The sequence below is a fragment of the Diadema setosum genome, chromosome 19 (genome assembly GCF_964275005.1).
Source record: "Diadema setosum chromosome 19, eeDiaSeto1, whole genome shotgun sequence".
Classification (NCBI taxonomy): Eukaryota; Metazoa; Echinodermata; class Echinoidea; order Diadematoida; family Diadematidae; genus Diadema; species Diadema setosum.
Window position 1 is genome coordinate 17804633 of NC_092703.1, and position 27509 is coordinate 17832141.

The following is a 27509-nucleotide window of genomic DNA, read 5'->3' on the forward strand; positions in this document are numbered from 1 at the left end:
AAAGGTTGAATCAGTACTCTTTGAACTTGATTCTTTTCTTTCTTTCTTTCTTTCTTTCTTTCTTTCTTTCTTTCTTCTTTCTTTCTTTCTTTCTTTGTCTGTTGCGGCAGATTATATCAAAGTGAGCGTTTGACTTTTTGTACAAGAAATATTTGTGCATCTGCTAAAGATCGTATGTTTCTGGTTGATTTGTGCGATGCAATCGATTTACTCATATGATCAGGAGAAGACGAATAGATTGCATTATGTAACATCATGATGATTGTTCAGAGATTCTACTGGGAGCCATTGCAGAGACTTAGCACTGGAGATATACGGTCTGATTTTTTTTTTTGTAGTGAACGTAAAAAGGCTATAGCTGCAAATTTTAAGTCGTCTGAGTTTAGATACTACTTTCTTTAGCAGGTAAATTGTAGAAGATTGAAAAAAAAAAATCGAATCTAAGCGAGAAGAGATCGAATCAAGTAGCAAAACATCGGTCGTTGCTTAAGGAAGAAGGGGTACCTTTATGTGTGTGTGTATATATATATATATATATATATATATATATATATATATATATATATATATATATATATATAGACTGCGAGAAGGGGTCTCGACCATTTACAGCACCAGTGTAGCTCCTTCATTATTTATATTCAGTGCGAGAAGAAGAGCAATCATGAACGTAGCTAGTGGTCAACGTGCTTGTTTATTGCCGAGCTTTCGGTCTCGTTAGGACCTTCATCAGGGCTGTAACGATACAAAAATGACTCACTCGTATGGCTGCACTAATATATATATATATATATATATATATATATATATATATATATATATATATACTAATATCATAGACTCACGCCAGTTAGATTTATAACTATATAAGCAATCAATTCGTAATTATATAACAGAATCCAATAATGATATACATAATTAATTGCATATTATTGAATACATTTCATATCAAACTCGTGTTATTAAAATTAGAAAAATGTATAGTTTATATATATATATATATATATATATATATATATATATAGTTTATATTCATCCACCCTTTCTCAAGTGTTCTTGATTCTCTTAGAATCAAGAACGCTTGAGAAAGGGCGAATCGCCCGAAAATTATGTATATAATATACATATGTATATGTGTGTGTGTGTGTGTGTGTGCGAGTGTGTGTGCGTGTGAGTGTGTCACATTCCCATAACGCCATATTAGTTTACATGTATAAACAGACAGAAACTATGACAATATGCAAAGTAAAGTTTGTAGAATTACACAAACCACTCCACAGACCCGTTTTATTATAAGAATGTTCATAACCATATACAGTGAGATATATGATAATTTTCATATAATGGACACAGCATATCACAAGAGGAAATATTCCTAAAGTCTATTAGATTACTCGACCTACGTAAAAGCATCGTTACATCCGTTTTCCTCTGGAGTTATGTTATATATATATATATATATATATATATATATATATACATATACGTATACATACATATTGGACAATACGCCTACCAACGGACGATTATTATTTTTTTTTTAATCTGACGGGAAAGGGAAGAAGAGGACACTACAATGATGTAAAGCTGCATGGATATCCTTAACCTTGACGTAGAATCAGGTTCTTATATCAGCTTGCCATATCAGCTGACGTAGTAGCATTGTTTCCATTGACAGTTACTTCTTGCTAAATAGTACCATTCCTATTATATCCTGTACACAATGCGTCTGCATCCATTAGTTTGGTTGCAGCAATTCTTGATCTTATCACGATCCCTTTACATTGAGGTCTACAACGTGGATGTCGGAGAAAGAAATCTGGTTTTAAACCCATTTTTCAACTTCACGTGGCATGTGTTTGTTGTACTTGTTGTACTGCCACATATCCTCTCGTACAATGTTTCCGGTCTGTCCTATCTACGGCACAGCAGGCACATAAGACTCATATGTTGTCCTAGAGCATTCATTCAAATGTTCGTTCTCGACTACCGTTTCGGATATCAAACTGGTGGTAGCAATTGCAACATGCAGCTTTTGCAATAATCTTCCTTCTTCATTGGAATAAGTGACATGGGGAGGGGGGGGGGGGGTACGCAGCAAAGTAGGGGTATATGTCGTTAAAAAACAAAGCTATGTTGAAATCAGCTTGGGTGCAGAGCTCTCACAATATTATGACAGCAGTATTTGAACTCTATGGAAGCACCATCACTTGCTGATTTTTAGTTTTTAGTTTTTTTTGTGTGTGTGTTTTGTTGTTTTGTTTTTAGAGGGAGTATCTTTCCTGAAATACACTTCGGACAGATTTCATCATTCCATGACCTGTTATTCATCATTTTTCAGTGGAACTAAAGAATTAATACATTTTGTGAATATACAAAATAACGCATACCAATTCCTCCGATCAAAAAACACCTCCTATATAAATATATATATATATATATATATATATATATAATATATATATATCTTACCTTCAAGGGGATAGTTTTATTAGAAATATCCATCACGAAGCACAAATGGAAAGTTAGAAATTTGTCTTAGAAAAACATTGTATTTTTATATACTTTTTACACTCAGTTATGCGTTAAACCTCATTCGATACGTGAAAAGCAAATTGTATACATGAACAGAACCACGGATACTGGTTGAACAATAAAATAACGTTCGTATATTACTATTGTTTGTGATTACTTAGCGACATCTAGCTCATTGCATACAGGAATCGTTTGTACTAAACACTATATGGAGGTTTTCCAAATCTTGGATGCAGCAGATTAATTTCCAAGCGCTACTCTGAATCTAAAATTTGTCGTGCAAAACTATACGGTTTTTGTTACATGAATAATCGCATGAAGATAAATCCACATAATCACTTAGCCTTCATGATGTGAAGGATCCATTGAGGTTGCACTGAAGTCAATGATGTATGATATCATTGCCTCATCTTTGTTAGCTACCAATACCACTTATCCCTTATCATTTACATTGTCTTGTAGATATAGTGGTTCCTCAGTAAAGCCCTTCATGACCTTCTTGCATCACATGTTTTAAGTTTGAATTTCAGTACCTGGTTTACTATTTCCTTTTATTTAAACGTTCCTGGCAAATACTTCATACGTAATGAAATCGAAGAAGGCATATCACGAGTTGGAAGAATAGAATAGTAAGCAAGATAATCAGATAACTGAATTGCTAGAGGGCTTTTCAAATATACTAAAAATGTGCAACTCCTAAAGTGAGCTTGTTACGTAAAAAGTAAAACACACACACACACACACACACACACACCTTTTCAAATAATTAGGGGTTCAGTCAGGCCTCTGCTTCCCTAATCTCAGTAATCGCACGGCCTTAAATGCATTATTATTCTCATGTGATTTTTTTTTTTTTTGTTATTCAGATTTTCGAAGACATGCATGTTTATTGAGATAACGGAGCAGTTATATGAACGTAATTTATCTTACACCAAATGTAAAGGGAATTTCCAGGAATAGGTCAGAGGCAGTGTGGAACGTAAAGGGTTACCATTGCAGCAATGAAGACAAAACTTAAAGGATGACAAGTGTTTAAAGTACAGTGGGTTTCAAGCCCTCGGACATTATATTGTTCAGAGCGCGAGGGTACTATTATACCTGTAGTTTTATTCATTCATGTAACCTTAAAGCCCGTTTGGGAGAAAGTAACTGTTCTATTGTTTATTATCATTGTCATTAGATCTACAGGTTTTATTTGGAGCTCAGTGCACTGCACTTGGTAGGCAATCGTGACAGGAGCAACGACAGTGATTTAATTTACTTGTAGTCCTTTATTGCCGGTAATCAGCGAGTCCGCTTATAGGCTAATGATGTGCAATCTCAGCTGATAAATTAATTGATATTGAATTGAGATCACAGGAAGACATATCTGTCATGATATAGCATGAAATGAAACTAAAGAAATACTTCCCTATTCTTTGTCTAACTCGCCAGGTATTTGAGCTGGAAGAAACTGACATAAAAAGCCGCCCTGGGAATTCGAATGGCTTTTCAAATACAAAAAATATGCAAACTCCATTCTTGCCATGGATAATACATTGGAAAGAAGACAAGCTTGTGGGTTTCTCTAGAGGGCATTTCGATTTGGCAAATTAGACTTTAAAGAACTTGAACAATTTAAAATCTACACATGCCGATAAAATGGTAGCACATCTCATGATTCATATAGTATTGCGACAAATAGCAGGGGTTATATCAAGTATCAATTTGCTGGAATAAAGTTACGTCGTACTCCGAGAAGAATAGACGAAGTTCATTTAAACTCGCTGCAAATAAGTAACTTGTTGGTACACTAGTCAGTCGCAGCCAATAAAGCAAAAAAAAAAAAACCACAACAACAACAACAACTACTACGCACTGGCATGTCAGTCAGTAAAATGGTGTCGACTACATACTGTATATCATACATATATCATCTTCTTGTTGAGATTTGATGGTTGGGATTGCATGACTAGAATTCTCTATGGGAAATCTTGCTAAAATCTTTACTCTTCACCTTTCAACCGTGTGTACATCATTTGGGATATCCTATATTTTTCGTCGAAACTCGTAATCATTGAAAAGAAATATGTGACACAGCCGTGTAGCATACTACCATCCCAAAGTAATTCGGTCAAGCTCGGTGAGGAGAGTGAAACCGATTCCGTCCTGTCATTATTTTGTTCATTATAGTACGGTAAAGGAAAACCACGTCTTTGTGTTGATCCCTGGACACGAGGAATACATGAACTTGCAACAAATTATTTACCTTCCTTACTGACCTTTCCCTCTACCCATGTCAGTCGTGACAGAGACACTTTTTGAAAATTTACACTGTGCAGGTTCAGCCTCATCACAAAGCAACCTAATTAATACACTTCTCTTGGTGAAAATTATTGAAGTACCCATCGATCATCGCAAGGTGCTTGTTGATTTCAAATGCTTTCTTAGATTTACTTTCGGCAATTCATCCCTAATCAAAACTATTATGTTAAAGTCATTATTTACCATTTGTAGATGAAACAAAAACTACAGCTTTAGTGCTTTAAAATAGGTCTGAAATGTGAGTTCGGATTAGAAATAATAAATGTAAAACCGTTAAAAATCAGTATAATCACTGTTTACATTGTTAAATATACAAAATGTGAACAATAGTTATAATAAAATTGTCTCTAGAATAAACCGTCAACAGTTATGGTTTATTGAGAAAAATAGTAATATCTCCTTATATTTCAGGTTTAATTGCAAGATTTTTAAATGGTTAGGATGTTTTGTAATACAACTGACCTACACATATGCATCCAATGAGATAACTCGAACATTTTTTAAATCAAAGCTCCCAAGGGTAAACATCTTTAAATCATGAATTATGGAAACGCGACAGCCCCATGTACAGTTTTTACACTACTTGGTAATGTATCGAGAAACGAACTTTACTGTGGCTCACCAGAAATAACAGTAATCATGTACTTAGTGCCAAACCACAACATCACTGCAGCATGCAATTTTCTTCATGTTTATCAGTCTTTCGCGCTATGCACTGTGCATGTCATAACAGTGGGCAGTCACGGTAGCAGTTGATCCGCTTCAAACACTTACCCGCATCAACTTAGAACAGTTTATCAAAGTAAATACTTGCAGTATGATCTTCTCGACGGACGCACAGTTTATTCCACATCTTCACTGGTGACACTAATCTTCAGACGTACAGGGGGAAAACAGTATGTCATCAAAATTTTAGAAAGTGCAGAGGGAGTTTCGGATATTCTCTCTGTTAAGGATGGAAATGATGTGTTTCGTCGTGTTACGATGGTTCTTTGCTTATTTTCAAGGCAAATATTTCCTTTCCTTATTATTCATTGTTAGAGAATTGAAAAATTTATGGAGAACATTCAAAAGATCATCGGAAAATGTATCAAAACAGCAAATCCGAGATCTCCTCAGGTAGGTGTGCTATGAGAAGTGTGCGAAGGTACCAATACATGTCTTTGGGTTCATATCGTATTCGAGGATTCTCGTTAAGCAGAGCGTCGAGGAAACAGTCGACCACAGGTGAACAGTCAGTCGAGCCGAGTGTCTTCGAGAAGCGGACGATGTCGACCATGTCTGTAAAGTACTTGCCGTAGACCTCCTTCTGTTCATCTTTCATATGTTCCCACAGCTCATCGCGCACTCGATCGATGTTGTCGCTCGTGTAGATGTTCGTCGCCGCCATGAAGTTGCCAGGCTCCACAATGCTGACACGCACGCCGAAGCGCCGAAGCTCGTAACGTAGACACTGCGTGAAGGCCTCCACGCCGTGCTTGCTGATGGAATAATGGGCGAAACCGGCCGTGCCCTGACGCGCTAGCACACTACTGATGTTCACTATTCGACCTGAGTAAACGTTCAGACCAATGACAGAAGGAAATCAAGAAGAGGTTAAGGGAGGGTGAGGACCAGAAAAAGATGGATAAGAAGCCCTAATTATGGAATACTGATTGGTGAGGTAACATATGCACAGTTTGACGAATTTCAGTTGCATTCATATTTCCTTTTTATTTGCTACTATAAAGATGTCTTTTTTTAACGATAGGGGATACAAAAGATCAACATGATGTATGAAGACAGGTTATGAGGAGATGTAATCAGTTATGATACAAGTTTTGGAACTACACGTATACGATTACACGGTATCATTATGAAACGTTAAAAAGGAATTCTAGTACACATCAACTCCTTTTTTCCCGAACATCGAGAACTGAAGCATGGTTTCATACACACACGCACACACACACACACACACACAGAGAGAGAGAGAGAGAGAGAGAGAGAGAGAGAAATGATTTGAGACATTTTATGATCTTTCTCCTGTACATTTTGTGCAGACTATATACTGATATACTACCGTATATAGCAGTACGATATTGGCCGGTCTAAAGGAGGCATAAGGATTTATTGTAAGAGTCAAAGGCAATTGTTACGTATGGTCCTATACAGGGCAAGACATTTCTGGTGCTCCCGAGAATTTCCAACCTATATTAACATCATTAGTTATAGATATTATGATATTATGGTATGGCGTATGGATATTTAATGTATTATCTGTCAGAATTTCACCCTGCTCTTTATTTTATCATTTTATAATGCAAACTTTGAGCTGTTGGTGTTAGCAAACTCTTGACCTACCTACAGTCACCATGACGCGTACGCATAATCTGACAAGGAAATTCGTCGTTGCTATGGCAATAGTGGTATGTGGTATGCCAGAAGAAATTTTACAAGGATTATGATGTGAAAGGCCAAAGTATCACCGGATTTTGAAGCATTCTCACAGCAACACCGCTATCCCTGATTAGAATGATCAATATTTTGACTTGGGCAGTAGTACACAAGTATAACAGCATCTCGACACCAAAAATTTTGTCTTCTATGCAATTGGTAAATATATCAGTATATCTATCTACATGTTCAATACAGTATTTGCATAGGGCCTTTATATATATTTCATAAAAATGAAGTCATGAATTTGGCTACCAGAAGAACTGTTGACATTGACTGAGACGTTTGCTGTATAGCTGACTTTAATCACAATTCAAGTAGTTTGGCATGCCTTATTCGAATTAGGAGGTACTTTGCAAAAACAAACAAACAGTGGCAAAGATATGAAAACTGACTTGGTAATTGCCTTGTTGCCATAAAATTAGCAACTGAAAGTGAAATTTTGAGAAAACAGTGACGCGTTTTTCCAGAATAATAACAAAAACTTCAAATTTATTGAATGTATAAACACCTACGCTATGAAGGCTATTCCAGATTTTCAAGCGTATTCATTCGGCACTGTTTGTAATGCCTAATATGTGACTTACAAACAATGGAATGACATTTCTACACAATTATCAATAATGTCGGTCTAGTTAGGTTTTGTTTTTTTTTTCATTCAAATAGCACGTACACATCAGTCTCTGTCTCTCTCCCTTGCTCTTTATGTATATGTATATAAAGACTCCACATAACGTACTTTTTAAAATCCAAATGTAGGGGGGAAAAATCAATCCAGATACGGCTAGCTTTTCGACTATAAGTACTACAAATAGCATCCACTTCAGTCATTTAAAGCCACTTTTGGGTGATCAGCTACTAAATCATTCAAACGTTTTACCATCAAAATTTCTCTTATGAAAAATAAAACAGTTTTTGAGAGGAAGAACATCTGGGGCATTATTATGTCTTGGGTCTTGAATCAGAACACTGAGGGCGCTGTCTCCAAAACGATAGTATGAAAACATCCACAGCAAATGATTATGCACTGTCAGATTTGTGAAATGGAAGGGTATTATGTACATGCCTTTGGCTAGTCTGACCAGCGGGGTGAAGGCGTTTGTAACCCTGACTGTCCCCCACAAATTCACGTCGGCGATCCGCTTGAACATATCAACGCTGCACCACTCTGCCTGTCCGAAGCACGAAATACCAGCATTATTCGCGACTCCCCATAATCCTGAAGAAAGATTAAACGAAGAAAGTAATGATTATGACACGTACAGGAAAGTCAAACTTCTATGAAAATGTACAGAGCCTATTCTAAGTGTGTAACTGTAAATTGAAAACAAAAAGAAAGTCCATACAGGTCGGCTATTAATCAACAGAAATCGCGTAGGCTACGTAGACACTCTGATATATTTCGCATGTAAAGGGAAGATTTGATCAATAGTTCTCGTACACAGGGATTACCTGATAATATGTACTCCAGTCATATTCCTGTAAAAACGGCCGATGTGTTTAGCACTTGCACTTGCAACAACTGTAAATTATGATAATTTGACAATAAGAAAAAGTAACTGATGTGGCAGAAACAAAAACAAAACAGAAATGACCGACAGAAGTGAGCATCAAGGTCTCCCTATATTATAACTCCTCATGCTCTCAAGTATTAATTTTATAGTTGGTGGCTATGCGTCCATTGGAACGAAGATCCATAACTTCATTCCTTTTATTTTTTTTTTTGACACTCTAAAAATTCAGAATAACGGTATTCAATTTCGTCGGGGCTCCATGATACTTTTCCTTATTGCGTGAAAATGATTTCGAAACATGAAACGCTAACGTCAACCATAATGCAGAAGACATCCTTGGAATTCATTTTAACCCTTTCTATGCCAATGGGTCAATATGCACAAATTTCACACAAAAACCTATCAGGAGGTGATTATTATTATTATTATTATTATTATTATTATTATTATTATTATTATTATTGTTATTATTATTATTATTATTATCATTATTATTACTGTTATTATTATCATCATTATTATTACTGTTATTATTATTATCACTATTATTGTTACCATTATTATTCGGCTTTTAGTCACAAATATCAATATTACAATATTCAAAATCAGAACACACAATGGAGAGTTATGGGTGCACCAGGTTGGGCAGCCCAGGGCCCCATGTCATAAAAAGTTGATATGATAACAGCTCTTACTGGAATGGCAGTTGTCATGGTAACAACAAGAATGCAGCTTCCTGATTGGCTGTTGCTATGGGAAGTTGTCATTCAAGCAAGAGTTGACATCCTAACATCTTTTATGAAACAGGGCCCAGGTCTGCCCAACGGCACGCTGATGATTAAAGGCATAATTTACCATTTGCAGATGAAACAAAATCCCAGCATTGGTGCTTTAAAATAGCTAAAATGTGAGTTAGGGATAGAAACAACCACTGTAAAAATTTGAATCCGTATAATCGATGTTAAGTATTGTTAAACACACAAAATGTGAACAATAGTTATAATATGAATGATTCCGGACTAAACCGTCTACAATTATGGTTTATTGAGAAAAATGCTGATATCTCCCTTTATTTTAGGCTTTATTGTGAAAATGTTATATGGTAGGATGTTTTGTGATACAACAGACCTACACATATGCATCAAATGAGATACTTGAGTATCTTGAACATTTTTTAAATCACTGCTTCCAAAGGTAAACTGGACCTTTAAACGTCTGTTGATTCGCTTGCATGTATAATAATGCTAACACAACCAAGAAAGCATGCTACAAATTTGCATCTTAGGATAGACAGGCGAAAACTATGCTGTACGGTGTCAGCTGATGTATTTATGATATGTAATTTGCTGATAATCCTTCATACACGAGAGAAAGTTCCTTCTATCAAGCTAATACTACTTTTATCAGACTTTTCTAGCGGAAGTTTAGATCGAAAACACCATTCTCATTTAAATGTCAGCGAAATCTGGTCCTGACCTCTAACCTCCCACATTACACTTCTCCCTTTTTAAGACAACTAATCACTGAATCCTTTCTATCCTTCTTTACCAAGGTCTGTAACATTATAGGTGTCATTCTTAGCGGATGCCATGGTTGGAAATGACTGTGAGACCCTGTACTGTGTGTCATTGACCTTACTCTTTGATCTGTGAATACAAGTGATCATCTAAATATCATCTCAGCCAACTAAATAACATTTTTACTATATAGACATCCCTCGCTGAAGTGGTGGCTGGACAGCCAACTAAATAACATTTTTACTATATAGACATCCCTCGCTGAAGTGGTGGCTGGAATCGATTTTTTTTTAAAGTTCAGTGCCTGGTGACATTGACCTTGGAATTCGTTATCATCAATATTTACCTATTCAATTTTACTTTTTGCCAAATTTTAAGTCATACTGAGCATTCCTAGCTGACGTTACGGCTGAGAATGTCTTGTTAGCTGAGGTTTCTTGACATCTGACCTTAGACCTTGAGACATTTCAACCAAAAGCTAATGAGCACATCTATACCTAATGTAACATACTTGTGCCAGGTATCGAGAAAATTGATCGAGTGGCGTTTCTTAGATTACCAAAAAAAAAAAAAATGCCTTCTGAGCAGGGACATACAACACTTGTATAATTGCCTGGGATAAGGCTGTGACGTCAGTAGAGGATGAGATACAAACATCACTAAACGAATGCATAAGATTTGCTTTTCCCAGCGCCCTTATACAGACCCACATAATTCACTGCGCAATTTATTCACATTTCCGTGTACTGATTTCGGACGCTGGACGCTGGAGATAAATTCTATGTGCATGTATGTAATTTGATAACGATGAAACGAATGAACACACAAAATCGCACTACTTTCAAGGACACAGCCGTTCTTCGTGATATCAGTGACCTTCAGTGATGATCAGTGGAGTTTCACAAGATAGTGCATCGTACATAGTTGCATCGGTTTTTGTTTTTTGTTTTTTGTTTTTTTTTTTAGCATGAGAGCAATCAATATCATGTCTATGAATGCATGAAATTAATCTCAATATTATGTATCACATGATCATAAACATCGTTGTTGGAGAAAAAAAAAGAAGATGCAACACTACTCGATCCTCAGTTTCAAAGAACACTTATCCGAGCTGGATTTTTAAATGGGTCCCATGGGACTCCCTTAACCCTGCTAAACCACACTGTCTACATTAATGTATTCTCACCACCGCAATAGCGAGGTGTGGCCTTTAAGATATTACTCAAGGCAACTCATGACATTAATAATGCACTTTAGTCTGGCACAAGCGCAAACTACTAGTAAGTAAATAATATGATTTGCCAACACTGACATCATATACATTTTTTTTTTTGATAGATGGAAGTTGTCAAAATAAGCATTGCAATGAATTCAGTGAACTTTCAACGGCATGCTCATAATGCTTACGGTTATACAAAGGATGTATAAGGGAGTTTTGGGTGAAAAGAAGCTTAAACCTGGCTAAACCCTGTTTATAGGAAAATGAATGAATACAAAATGAATGAATAAATGAATAACTCCCTGATATGGTAGACCAACATGGTTACATGCATCAACACATTTACATCCGAAAGCATAGTTATGTCAGTAAGTTGGCATACGTAATTACATGTATACGCAGGTCTACAATAAGACGATGATGCTACTACGAAGCTGCCACTTTTTTCCCCCACCTCACTGTGAAATTATACTATACGTTGTCTTCAGAAACACGCGTTAGTAAATAAGTCGCAGATTGTAGAATTATCAAGTGGGCCCAATCCTTTCGCTACCGGTTTATAAATCAATGCCTGATTACTCGTGCCATGTAATATATTGATCATTGATCAAACCCCCATCAGAGGTAGATATGAACTCACAACTTTTTATAAGGATGGGAATTTCTGGCTTTTAGAAACGGACGAAATTAATGTTTTAGCTAAGTTTTAAGGAAGTGCTTCCGAAAATTCGATGACTCCATTTATGGGAAAAAGTTTGGCTTGATTTCCTTTACATTAATTTCTGTATCATTTTCATGTGACATACTTATAAACGAAATCCATGACGAAATATGCGGACGTGTATGGTAAACGATACAAATCTGTCAAGTAATAGCAAATTCCACAACGCTACTGACCGTTTTCTCTAGTAGGCCTAACGTTGCATGTATAGCAAGGCAGCAAATTTGATACTACTATTAAGCAGAGCCTGACTGCACAAATGACTACAAGGTAAATATACACACACACATATATACAATTTATACACATTCATATCTTATCACCTAACACCTTGCGGCGCATAAGCATATTTAAAGGCAAAATATCATGAGAGAATAAGTCCTTACCAATGAGTTGGTGTGAATATTTAGGCATAAGAATTAGATAGAATGGGTGTAATCATTAATATTTATATATGGAAATGGGTAAGTGTGTATGTTTGTGACAATGACAATGTTTTTTCTTTCTTTATTTTCCCGTGTCACCAAAATATAGGGTATTGGAGAAAATCAAATCAAGGCACAATGTAATAACACAAATTGAGGGGAAAAAATACAATTTGCAACTTATTACATTATTTACAAACCAACAGTAAAGTACAACAGATAATATTCATTCGTTGTAATTGGTGAAAATCTTGAACGAAGTGTGGCTGGTAAACTATATACATTATTTACAAACCAACAGTAAAACAACAATATGTGGTAATCGGTGAAAATCTTAAATGAAGTTTGGTTGATAAATCTATCAAAATGTGCAGACGGGTTTAAAAGGAAAATCTGTAGATTATGTTTTCAAAAATTTCTGCTAGGCAAACGTCTAGTAGCATAATTATGATAATTTCAATCTGTATTATGTTCAAGAGACTGTTACAATATGAGATTGATTTAAAAAAGTGAAAACAAAACGAAACAATCCAAATAATTAACTACTTTAAATATACCGGGTGTCCCAAAAAAAGCGGAACGGTAGATTTTCAGTACCTTGCGTTCTAAAAGTGGTATATTTTTTGACATCATTAGACAGAGCATCTTCCGCAGAAGACAATGATACCAAAATCATTAAATTTTGTTCAGTACTTTTTATTCTATATACGCCAATTTCTGGAAATGCAGTCATTTTCAAATTTTTGCGACTTATGAGATAATAATTAGGGTGCGACGAGCGTTCCATACGGTGAATTGTGTAAACTCGCTGATCCATGTCAACAAAAGATACAGCTTTCACATTGGGCGCACACACACACAGACACACACACACACAGTTTTTTCCTGGCCCGCGCCCAATGTGAAAGCTGTAGGGCTCACACCCGTAAATACAAGGGAATGCCCCAGGCCCCTTCACAAATTCGTACCAAAGATACCAAAATAAATGAAGAAAAAAATTGATTAAAAATCAATGATGTAGTTTTGCAAAAAAATGAATAGCTGTAGATGTTGAGTATGAATTCCTCTACAAATTACATTTTGGTTGGAAGATGAAAGCTTTTCTGGTGGAATTTGAGGGGACTATATTTCATTGGGTACGTGTACGGAAAATGGGTGATTTTTTGAGTGATAAGAACTCGTAGTCTGGCTTTGCGGACCCCTGGACAGAATTTGAACTGAATTGTCCACCCTGAGAATTTGATGGATGAAAGGGTATATCTAACTTATCCAGGTTAGTGAAGCTGAAACACCTCATTTCTCCCAGCTGTTTTACAGAATTTTTTGAAATTTGATTTTTAACACACATCCCTATGGGGAAATATTTATGGGTGTGAGCCCTGTATCGTTTGTTGACATGGATCACCGAGCTTACACAATATTCACCGTATGGATCGCGTGTCGCGCTCAAATTATTATCTCATAAGTCGCAAAAATCCGGCGAAATTTGAAAATGACTGCATTTACAGAAATTGGCGTTGAATAAAGATTACTGAACCAAATTTAATGATTTTGGTATCATTTTCTTCTGCGGAAGATGCTCTTTCTAATGACGTCAAAAGAATATATAACTTTTAGAACGCAAGGTACTGAAAACTCACCGTTCCGCTTTTTTTTTTTTGGGGGGGGGGGACACCCGGTATACACACACACAAAAGAATAATTCAAAAACCAGACGAAGCACAACTGTACAGTATACATACATTTATAAAATAACAGAATTAAGATATCAAAGAATGAACAATACTAAAGTGGAGCTTAATTATTTCTATCGAAAATTTTGCTAGACTGAACAGTTCCTTATTACATACTGTATTGAATAGTTGATGCATCTTCAATGTATTTGGACGGATTCTGTAATACGATTTGATAAACCCTTTTTTCTGCTTGTCTCCATCTTTGGACATTCAAATAAATAATGAAATTCATCCCATATCCGACCCAGGTTACAAAAACTACACAGTCTGTTTTGTCTTTCAATTCCGTTATATCTTCCAGAAACTACAGGTAAACGGTGGTTAAGACACGATTGGAGTTCTATGAGAACATGGCAATTTAGTTAAATTGTGTGGGTTTTCTGTGGTTGTTTATGTGTGTGTGTGTGTGCATAAGGAAATTATGTTTGAAAGTACGAGATGATTTCGCCCCCGTTGAATGGTCATTTGCCATATATGAACTCGGCCACGGGTGTTAAGAAACATGACATGTACACGGACATTTTTCGAGGACATCTTTTGGGCTTCATCATAACGATAACGACTTTGTAAGTTCCTTGTCGGTGACTAAAAATGATTACATGTTGATTGGGAAAGAATGAACAAATTTTCATCCTAGAATTGACAAAGCAACGGTTAATTGGGAACTCCGGCTGATTCTTAGACTTTTACATTGGAACAACAATAAATTGGTAATACTCAGTACAGGGTTTCAGAATTCATAATGATTGGGATAAGGAATAAGAATGTTCTCAAATTGCATAATAAATCATAATGAAGAAGGATGATGACATAGCAGTTTCATCATAAGAATGCATGAGTGAGGTCTAAAAGAAGCAGGAAAAAAAAGAAGAAAGCATAAATAAATTCTGCAAAGGTGACCTTGATAAGCAATCGGTATTGTATTGGAATTGCATTGCTACATTTCTGAAATATGTGAGGCGCTTACTCATGCATTCATATGGTAAGCTCCCACTCATGCATTCTTATGGCGAAACTACTCCCTAGTTCAGTGTACTCAAGTAATTTGTTTTGCGTTTCCAGAGAAGGTCCCTAACGGTTTCTCTGCTCAAGAACCACAATAATTCCACAAATCTAAACGTGGAGGTGTCGATTTATGCACTACGTGATGTGACATTATGAAAATCGCCTGAACTTCACCTTTAAATTAGAGCTGGAAACCGCCTCTGTTTATAGCACCATGATCACTGAATAGGTGATCACCTTATTGAATTGGCAATCTTTTTATGTGTCATCAGCTAAATGTCCCCCTAAACGTGAATTTTTTACTTGAGACAAAAGCCGTGGTCACACCGGCAGAACATCACGAAGTTTAAGTTCGCGAAATTTTGCCAGTGTGACTATAATACAAACTTCTCGCGAAAGTTTATGCAATCTGAGCGCTCGCAACTGAAACTTTAAGAAGTTTGTCACCTGACTAGTCCACCACCTGTTTGCAGGCAGTGCCTCCAAAGAGAGCACTTATTGGAATGTACGTATGTGCATTGTTACGTCACAAGTAACTGTCAGACGGCGCGCAACTTCTTCTTTGTTACGCATGCGCAACTGTGACCAAAGTTCGTGAACTGAAACTTTGAGACTTTCAGCTGCCAGTGTGAACTGACGAGCAAACTTCGCAAAATTTTCTCGAAGTTTAACTTCGCGAATGTTTCTCGAATTTAAACTTCAAAAAGTTTGACAGTGTGACGCGGCTTCTAGCAGCGGGCACACTAAGATTCATGACAGAATCTCCAATAAACGGTCAGCCTGCCGAAATAATACCTTGTCCTTGTTGAGAGGTACGGACCGAGATTCAAGAGGGCGCTGTTGCATGAACCCATGCAGAGCCCTTGGAAATGCTCGGGTCAAACGCTTGAGCATCAGCTGTGTTCCGAACGTCCGAATTAAACAAATTCGTAGGGTAGGTATGTCGAAAATGGTCGAAATAATGTCAATTTCACTTCGTTTCGTGATCCTGTCGTTGTTCCTAGCTGATTTTGCCTACTATCTACTGATCCTTCAACGAAATAAATGCTAGCTAGCTAGCCATTGAAGCTTGCGTATAAATGCGTGTAGCAGGTAAAAAGCAGTCGACAGTTTACTATGTAAGTATGAGACTATATCAATCTGCATAGATTAATTTGAATAAATACGCAATACAGCGTACTAAAACTAGCATTAGCTATAGGGTGGAGGCTCGGTAGTCTAGTGGATTCGACACCTGTCTATTAATCAGAAGATCATTGGTTCGAGTTTAACCCGAGTATGTATATACATCTGTATTTATATATATGTGCCCATGATTTTTTATCATCACTATGGCTACAACTAAAACATCGAATAATTATTGCTTATTCACATCGATGAAGAGCAATTGTCAATCAATTACAAAATTCACTTGAACATCTGCTCACGAGAATGGGTGTACTTTCATCCTCGGCTGGTTCCAACTAGATGGAAAGGTGGACTAAAGAAACCAAGATTATTGCTTTCGACAGTTTACTATGTAAATGTGACACGGATAATGCTATAAGAATAAACAACAACAACAACAAATCATCGACTTTAATAGTCAATTGAAGGTGAGAGGATCATGTTTCAGCATGCCAAGTTATTAGAATCTCCGATACGAGACAAAATATCAACTTTGTTGCGACATGCCAACATCCCGATAACACTCCTAATGAGTGAAATCTAGTCTCGCCCTAGTTGGATGACTTGAAGAAACCTACTGTAAATCAACCAGACGCCGTTACAAATGATGCGTCCACTCAACTTTGTCGTGTATCATACGAACACTATTTATAATAATTTTTCTCGTGTAGGACGATATGAACTCTACGTTATTTTTTCTCCTTTGTCTCTGTTTGAATAGCGAAATATATACGTGCACATACATCAGCACAGTTTGTCTTCAGGTGCTGCGAAACTTTTTTTATGTGTGTCGGGGGTGGAAGCGCACGTGGTTAAGGGTTAATATACGTCTTCTTTCGGTAGGAGTAATTTCGGGCGGATCCCTCGAAAGTTGTAGGTTTCTGTTATTGTTTGGGGATTATTTTGTTATTTTGGCCTTTTTTATTTCCGATTTTTTGACAAAAGTGTGTGTGTGGGGGGGGGGGGGGTGCAGCCCATGGCCCCCTTGGTTTCGCGGCCCCTGTCTTTATAAATTGCATTGGTACCGTCGGAAGTCGAGCCATGGTTCAAGTGATACATGTTGTCCAAAGAATCCAAGTCTCTCGTTTTTGTCATTCTGTAGAGTATCTAATTTTTTGTGAATCTTTGTGGTCAGTGACTGTCTTATGTCAACGTGACATAAATTTTTCAGCTATTCACTGTCACTATCACTTTTGAACACATTTGCTTGTCAGACTCTGGTGACGTATGACTCTGCAACCTCTACAGCTTCTGAAACCATTGATTGGCAATTGGTTGTCAAAGAGTCTCAAGAAAGTTTTGTTAAGTCCGCCAATAGTTTGCAAGCTGATTGTTAGCGGTCGGCAAACGGTCGATCATCAATTAGTTGCCGATAAACTTTTTAAAGAAAATCTTGGGATTTTGGTCACTGATCGGTTGTTTACTATTTCAGTTGTTGCTGGAGATTGGCAACTAGTTATGTGTGATCACAGCTTTAATTCCTTTTGGTGTCCATTAATGCTTGCTAACTTTTTCATCGCCGCTATTTCCTTTAGGTAAAATGAAATTCCATAATGAACATGTTGCATTATTTGTTGTAAGAGCAATAGCAATTAAATGAAAGAAAGATAAATATTAGTCAGAGGGATGAAGGTTCAGGTGTGAGTTTCTTCAATTTGTCTCCCTCTGTTTGTTAACATGATCTATAAATTAACATGTTTGTTAGCACTCAGCAGCTGCGATCTTAACAAATTTATTTTGTAGAGAGAGACAAATTGAAGAAACTCACACCTGAGCAATATTCAGTATTCATGTTTGGCCGTGGTAATTGGGGTTATTAATGCTAGTACTATGATTAATCCTATAATAGGACACCTCGATTCATCCCTGGGAAATGTAATACATTGTAACAAGATTGTAAAGTAGCGTTATATCAACTGGAAGAACGATGCCTATAGAGTCCCTTTAATAAAGGGATTGTACGATGCCCGTATCGCCATCGTGTAATGTATCAGTATCAGCGAAGTAGACATTTCAGTGCATGTACATCAGAACATTTAGTTACACTTCAACTATGCTACCCCTCAGATTCTTTAGGGGTACCAATCAATACAAAAGCATTCTTGCTATGGAATCTTGCATAGGAAGACGGGGAAGTAAGAATTTAAAGGGACTCGTCGTGTTAAGTAGTCTTTTAAGAGGACCCTGATATCGCGAAGACAGCATTTGACTTGTTTTACCTACTTTTTTTTCTTTCTTTTTTTTCTTTTGTGTCTAAAACAAGCTTATACCAGGGTGTTTATGTCTTTCTTTTTCTGTTCTTCACATAATATGTTGCATGTTTGTAACACTGTGTGTATAATGCTTGTATTTTTAACCTGTGTGGACCCCTCTGAAAACTAGCCCAAATAAAGACTGAATCGAATTGCTTTGAAAACTGTGTGTAGGAGCGGTAGGGATTGTTTAACTGTAGATCATACGGTTTTGAACTTTACCTTTGTAGCATGTGTGACATGTTCCATGTGCCTATTGTACTTTTGTTCTAGGCTGCTTTTGAAGTTCTAACATATATTACTATATTCCAAAGCGCATTCATCTCCTTCTCCTGTTCCCGTTACACTCTTGTAGAACTTTAATCTGGTTCACTCAGGTCATACGACCACACTTCAACCTGCTCAACTTAGTCGTATGCGAACCGGCCCCGACGGCTGTCATCAAGCTACTCGTGGATGGCTTCAGCGCGCTGGGATGGAGATCGAGAAGAAATTAAAGGAAGAGGTCACAAATTAAAGGGGGAGATCGCGCTAAACACTAGGCATGGGGAATGTTTAGGTTACATGTAACACAAAGGTAGATTTAGAAAAAAAAAATCTCGACCAATGTTCTTTTTTTAAGCAACTAGTACAATTTGAGGGGCGTTGATTTTTTTAATGTACCTAAATGTATCACTACTGTATCGCCAGAAACGTTTTCCTTAGTATCATAACCGATCTTGTCGAGATTGTGAACCACTGACATCTATACAACACAACCGAGTGCCTCTCAAGAGACATTGCAATTAAAACAACACACAACCCTACCTATGAAAGAAACGGTGTAATCAATACGAAACCCACCTATTATGAACCATTTACTCCCTGATATTCTACAGTCAGCGTTAATAGTTATAGGCCTAATAGTTGAGGTTACGTCTGACGGTGTCTGCGTGCGCATTCAGGCGCTGTTGTACAGTCGTGTTTCATGGAGAGTATAATCATTGCAATGTGTAAGGTTTTCACTCTATCCCCTAATTGTACGGCACCAGAGTATCAATGACAAAGAATTTATCTCCTGACAGTGTTCATTAATGTCTATATCTGGTTTGTCAATTCCTACTGAATTCAAGTTAAACAATGGAGTCCAATGGGTAAGTTTAAATGGACACAGTGTACCTGAGTGAAATCAAGTTCATTTAAGCTAACCATTTTGATCCCAGGAGGTGACTATGCGTTATGCAGTAAGGAAATTACTGCAACATAATTGGGTCCTGAATTATGTAAGTGTAAACAAACTTTCCTGATAAGAAGTGATAACGTATTGTATCATCGGTTGCCAAAGGGTCAAGCTTATAGCTTATTATTGGCGACCGTTCTGTATGGTAATTCATAACACAATGTACTGTAATTATGTCACAAATGTATTTGTAATCAAAATTGTTGAAATTGTAGAAACTGCCTATAATGAGTATCATATTTGTATATATTATGTTTGATTATGTTGACAAAACAAAATTGTAAATGATGCCATACGGAGAATAAATGATAAAAAAAAATCAAATCAAATCAAATCAAATCAAATCAAATCAAATTAAATAATCATTAAAGCCAGGGTTACACCAAAGCCGAATTCTCCCGAATAAATTTGGACCGATTCTGCCCGAATATGGCCTGAATCGGATGGATTCGGTGGACTCGGAACCTATTCGTCTCTGATTCCGGGAGCTCCCCGAATGAGAGACGAATAGGTTCCGACTTGGTCCCGAATCAGAGCAGGTAAACGCAAATCTGGCTATATTCGCGAGGCTATTTGGGTCATTCTGGCCGCTCAATCGACCTATTCGGCTGCTTTTCGGCCGTATTCTATGGCCTATTCGGCTCACTCGCCTGTATTCTGCTCTGTATTCGGGTAATGATTCGGATGGATTCGGGGAGGTATTCGGGGAGGTATTCGGGGCATTCTAGGCAGATTCGGTTCTATTCGTGATATTCGGGTCTTCGGACCGTTACTCCCTTAATGATACGAATAGGCCCGAATCTGCCCAGAATGCCCAGAATGCCTCCCCGAATCCAACCGAATTCCATCCGAATACATCCCGAATGTGGTCCGAATGAAATTTGTCGGGGCCACATTCGGGAGTAGTTTTGAGGGTATTCGGCTGATTTTGAATATTTCAAAACGAGCCGAATCCCTCCACGAATGTTCAAGAATCAATCCCGAATTTTCGTCCATTCGGAGAAGGAGAACAGAATGCTTCCGAATCCATCCGAATACGTGTATTCGGGTGGATTCGCAACTGATTCGGCTCCGGTGTAACCGAGGTTTTAAAGAGCATATGACATTAAACAATTATGCACCTTCGTCATACTTTCTTAATACAGGAAGGCTCGAAGGAGAACAAAATTTGGTGTCATGTAGAGAAAGGAAAAGGGAATATAGACAGACAAGAAAAAGAGGAAGTCTAATCAAAGAAATCAATGCTGTGTCGCCACTATATACACGCATTCATGAAGATATGCAAAAAGTGACTGGTCAAATTACTTTAATCGCATCCCATTGGAGTCTTTTGTTTTTGTTTAATTATAGGTTACATTTATTGCTTCAAAAAGCTGGAGCATCATACCAATTTAGCAACACATAGCTCAGTACTATATATGCATGCTGTATAACAATCAGCACGCAATTTTCCAGCGCCGAGAGATAGTAAGGTAGCAAATAGTAATAGTAAAACGTCGAAAAGATTATGATTTTGGAAAATAGATGGGACGACAGAATTTTCTCTTTTTTATCTCTTTATGGAAATAAGATCGCATAACTGCAGTACACGTATTAATTTGACCGATTAGATGTGTATACAATTCCTTGCTTTTGTGAGATGCATTTATTTGAAAAGCGCCAATAAAGTAACCGAGAGGGCATTTTAAAAAGAAATAAGTAGGGCCTTCATAGATAATATGGTTCTAAATGAACCGAAATATGAATGACGATGAGTTCAAATACGAAACGGGAGAACACATTGAAACTGATTCAATATCCACATAAGAAATAGTTAGCTTGAAAAATAACAGCAGAATTGTGTCTATTCACTTGTATACTCGAGATTAATTATATAACTAGACATGATCTGAATAAGTGGATGAATGGTGAAATTGTGTGTCTGAACAATTGACACATGACTGGACAGCTGCGAGCAAGAGGTATTGTACGAGCAATATGAGCTTTTTAACTATGAGCTAACGACACCTCGTCAAAGATACTATACGTACGATACATGAAATACAATTAAAAAGTATTTACTTTTGATCATTTTGCGCGCCTAGTCAATCTCTATGCGCTGAGTTTCAGTAAAACCACAGTGATTATCGCCTTTTTATTCGTATGATGTGCTAGATGTAGGTTACAGGAGGTCAGGGGGCCTGTTTGACACACTTCTTGGCCTCCATTGCCTGCGGGATGGGACATCATTTTCATCGATGCTTTCTTATTTCTCGTCGAGCAGAGAGAGGCAACGAGAGACAGAGACAGAGAAGAGAGGGAGAGAGGGGGAGGGAGAGGTGGACGGAAGGAGGATGTGTGCTTGAGAGGGAGAAAGCTTGGGAGGGAAGGAGAGAAAAAACACAGTAGGAGAATAGCCGAGAGAGGAAGGTCCGACTGGCAAATCGTGAAAGAGCAAAATAAGCAATGGTTTATAAAATATGCAAATATTATATGAAAAAAAATGCTAATGACCCCTATAATGCATTGTTAGGAGAGATAAAACATGAAACAAATGAAATAAGAAAGAAGTTGAAGAGGCTGTGAGGAAAAGAAAGGGTGAGAAAAAGAGGAGAGTAAGTGAATTTAAGTAGATATAAAGAGAACGTGATGAACAAAGCCGCAACGAAATGACAAGTCACCAAGGGACATTGTCCCACTTCAAACCAAGTACATGACATTCCATCTCCGTGATAATATTTGGAGGTGAATCGCCGCGGAGAAACATGACCGGGAATACCATTCAATAATCATCTCATGCAGGCCAGAGGGCGTGAGATGGCATGACCTCGTGTCCAGTCACAAAAAGCCTTTCGCTCTTCGCGAACATCATCAGCATAACATGAACACGTGAATTTCCGAGAAGGCTAAAATGTCATCTACCTACATAGCTAGAGTAAAGGCAAACAGATTCAGCGTCAAACGACACAGCTGCCGCACCTGTATAATATGCAGCGATTGTCACGCCATAGGCTATTTACAAGTCATTCACCCTGGTTTCCTTGCCATATACATATGCATTGTGATGACACTGGCATCGAGTTCGTAAAATGAAGAAAAATATTTCGCCTGACTCCTATTGCGTGTTCATCGCCTCTTCGGCCGATGTAGGCCTACGTGTAATTGTAATCAATTCTCTGATTGTCATTGATTTCAGATCATTAATTTCATAATCAGTCTGAAATTATTTTCCTGAGTAATTGTAGTCGATGAGAAACAACTAAATAGTCACAGATTTAAGGCACATGTCATGGTGTACAAAAGTACAGAAAAAACGGTAGGAGCAGGAAGGGTGCAACCGAAGACCAAAACCTACTACTATGGGTTCTTTATTCCAAAAGATTCATTGTGTCACACTCACATAATGATACTACCAGTCAGAATAATCTTTTCTCGGACTGGTTCTTTGTTTGATAAGACTTGCCATTAACATCGCTATACTCGCCGTGAACGCACAAGTGGGGTCGCCGGGGTTCGAGAGGCATTTCGATGTGTGTGGAGAAATCCAGTAAGGCTGATTAAATTCAACTTTGAATTAGGGCAAGGGACGAGATGGGCAATGACCGATAAATCCTGTTTTACACTGTGTGAGGTGGGGAAATCACTGGTTCTTCACTCCCCAGTTTCCAACATTATTCCTCGTGCTCTCAAGACAGGAAAACAGAATGACTATTCCATATTAAACAACTGGGGAAGAAAGTCACAGGTAGTAAAGCAAGTAAAAAAACGAAAGTTGTTCTTTCTTCAGTTCGGTGTTTCCCAGTTCTGTGTATATTATGTTTCTCTTTCCTTTCCGTGATTCAATATGAACATTTTCACAAAAGAGTTTCGGCAAAAAAAAAAAAAATTACAATTATCATAAAAATTCAAATCTATGTAATGTTCTATTCATTTGATTTGAATGCTGATTTGACGATTTTATATGACCGCTAAGGAAGCAGTGGATGCATATGACAAGTAAGCAAGCAACCACGTGACCGACGGTTTTCAGCCCCCTTCGGAGAACTGGACGTATTGATTACCATTGATATATGATTGAAACTGAATTTGAAGGACTAACGCAGATATATGGCGAGCGTCAGTGAAAACACGTGAGAGTATTTTTTTAGGTTCACAAACACCCAAATGAAGCTATGATGTTCCATATAAAAATGAACTATCTATCTATGATGTCATTCGACTATTAGCACGATCTATATCATCACATCTACCTATAATGTTATACTTATTATTACCGTACAATATCTTAATCAAAATATTTAATACAAAAATGAAATCTCGATATCAGTACTCATAATATGACAAAAAGTTCAGATAGTACAATAAGAAAACAACTAAAAAAGAAAAGCAGGGCGGTCCTAGTGATGCTGCATTGGACATTTCATTCCATCATTATTTTCCCCAATAACCCCGACATTACACCCCTTACCCTGTTAAATCGAAACTGTGGAATCGGAATCCTTGTTTATATAGACTTTCGTGTCGTGAGAACAAACGTATAACGGAAATGCATACCAGTTGTACTATCAATCCACAATAGAGAAAAAAAAAAGAGAAAAGAGCAGAACTCACTTGTTCGCAGAACGTCAAAAACGTCTTCAGAATCTACTCCATAATTTTCGGCACAAATGTCATCCTGTGTACTTGATGTGATTGAGTGTGAAGAAGCAACCTTCAAAGAAAAATCTGATAACCAAATATCCTGAACGGTTTGAGAAAAAGAAAAGCTCAACATGATCTCATGATGGCTGAAAATAAAGAGCAAGAGCACGAGAGGACAAAAAAAAAAATGCACTGAAGAATGCAGCTCCATAGTTTCTCGCTCGCTCGCTAGCTTGTATGCATGTAGGTCATTCTAAGGGTGTTGACACGTAGGGTGGACGTCGTGTTGATGTCGTGGGTCGAATTGTCGTGATTGCGGATAAAAAGTACATGAAGTTTACCGGACAATGGTTTGTGGAATGTAGTGCTTATCAATGGACGTACAGTATGATCAGGCGTTGACGTAAATGATGACACTTGCCACTAGATAGTACCGGATGTAGAGGTAGATTCAGACGACAGAGCATGGTTACAAGGATATTGAGTCAAAGGAGTGAGATTGCTGGCACTGACGAAAGAGCAGCACGTCCGAGCCACTTGAACCTTGTCTGTCAGTTGACCTGCAACTCTATCGAAGTCCACGTGCGATTGCCCAGCATCCTTAAAACTCATCAATTAAACGACGCCATTAGGATAGATGCAAAGAAGGAATTTTTCCACATGCAATGAGAAATACTTCGACGACATGAAAGTCAGCGGATGAACGAAACTCCATATTAGGCAATCATGCATTCCGTATGTATTAAACAGTATTGATATCTTTGTCTTTGAATCAGAAAACGGGATAACACGTTTGATTTTGCCAATATTTCTTTGTTACTGTCTCCTCTTCGATAATGAGTGATTTATTGATAAAAACGATGGATGTATGCTTCCATAGACCAAATCACACATTCATATCCGGTACACGTAACCTACTGCTGAACTGTCTTGAGGAAGTTCAGTACAATTGACCAATAGCTGTTGAGTTTGTTTCCAATTAATGCTTTATATTCAAACTGAAATACAAGATCTTTGCGTAATGAGATGTCGACACTCGCCAGACTAACAAGGCCTTGTCAACAGAGGCTAAGTATGAATAGATTAAACCACATAACTCGCACTTCATCAGAAGAGGATGGCGGTAAGGTAATTATTGGAAGGTATAGGCCTATGTCGAAACCGTGCTATTATTCGTGGTACTTTGTATAGCCATGAATAGGAGATGAGAGAAAAGTCTTGTGGCTCTGTCATCTTTTAACTACAAAATCTTGATAGTTCCAAAAGACCTGACGTGTTCGGGACAAATCACACTAAAGTACTCTCAAGATGTCTCAAATTAAGACATGTATAGGCTTGATTAGCACAATCCGAAAATAAGTTCTTCATAGGTGACGGGAATGAGATCGAGTAAGATTGAAAAACATTCACAACTCCTCGGCTACAATGTGACTGTTACACCCTACTACCAGCCAAGAAACACCTTATCATCTTTGTCTTTGGACTACATGAGATAGTTTGACACATCAATCAATGCTAACAAGAACATACTATACACCGATGCGAACTTTCATTAAGTGTAGATAAGGTCGATAACGACACTTCTTCGTGTCATTCATAATTAAAGGCCTGTCACACCTTTCCGGGCATGCATTGCGTGTGACTTGCGAAGAACGATTTTTGTTATCCGCACATGACAGTACCTAGCACGTATCTTGCCCGTAGTTGCCCGGAGTTGCGCACGCAAGTCCTATTTACCCGCAGTCAAGTTTAGGCCCTGTCACACCTTTCCGGGCAAGCTACGCGGGCTTGCTGCGTGTGGGGTTTTTTCCAACATTCATGACATTTTTGGGGGGATCTGGGCGAGTTTCGCATGCGTCTTTAATACCTGTTGGACCCGTGCTACTTACATTGTACTTACTGTATTCCGTGTGAATTGCGTGTCATGCGTATGGGGTCAGCGTGAGGGCTGACAACTCGATGAAGGAATCCCTCTGAAGGAGTTTGATATAGCAGAGGTCCCATGTCATTAGGGAGCTTTAGATTTTCGCGACGGGGACGTTCAGAGGAAATACAAAAAAAAAAAAAAAAACCTGCTCTGAGCATGCGCAAAATCGCTTATCAAAAGCGATCTATTTATAGCTCGCGTCTTCTGAGTTTTCAGCTGCACGTTCTGGACAATTTTTACGGCTGCTCAATTCACGACGCAGAGAGCTGCTATTTGATGCACTGATCATAATTATGGGGGCGCCATTTTATTTTTTATAAGGTGCGTTCTCTCTAAAGCTACTTTTCAGGACGACGCAGGGAATGAGGAGAACGTCCAACGCAATCGTCGTCTTAAACGTCCGCGTCACAAATCTAAAGCTCCCTATTATCTTGGCCGCAGCCGACTCTCAACTAACCAGTAGAGAGGCAGTAACTGACCCTCAGCATACACACAATTTGCTCGTTTAGCTCGCTCCAAGCAGCAGAAGTGACCAGCTTCACGGATGTTGGTATAGTATCGACACAATTTCTTGTCAGCAAAACACCCGTATTATGCTCGTAGAATGCCCGCAAATGACGCGCGTGTCCGGTGCACGTGGACTGATCCACTGGCTACCTACGTACTTCAAGCGGGTTAACTGCCTGTGACTTCCGGTAGTTACGGGCCTCCTACTGGTGTTCTGTGTGGACCTCTGCTGGGAATCCCCCGCAACTCATCCGGAACAAGTTTTGAGCATGTGCGGGCAAATCGGACTTGCATGCGCACCTCCTGACAACTACAGGCGAGATACGTATGATATGCTAGGTACTGTCGGATGCGTGCCATCTGCGGGGGCTTCCAGGTAGCAAAAATTGTCCCCCGCAAAGGCAT

General features: G+C 38.0%; 1 protein-coding gene across 1 annotated transcript in view; it reads right to left on the reverse strand.

Moving 5' to 3' along the window:
- Positions 1 to 5864: 5864 nt before the first annotated feature.
- The window catches only part of LOC140242742 (D-beta-hydroxybutyrate dehydrogenase, mitochondrial-like), a 59262-nt gene continuing 37617 nt past the window's right edge, over positions 5865 to 27509 (reverse strand). Inside the window, exons 2-3 of the mRNA XM_072322501.1 lie at positions 8342 to 8494; positions 5865 to 6390 (exon numbers count right to left, since the gene is read on the reverse strand). Coding sequence (XP_072178602.1) covers positions 5930 to 6390; positions 8342 to 8494 — 614 coding nt within the window. The 3' untranslated portion in view covers positions 5865 to 5929. The remainder of the gene's footprint in view (positions 6391 to 8341; positions 8495 to 27509) is intronic.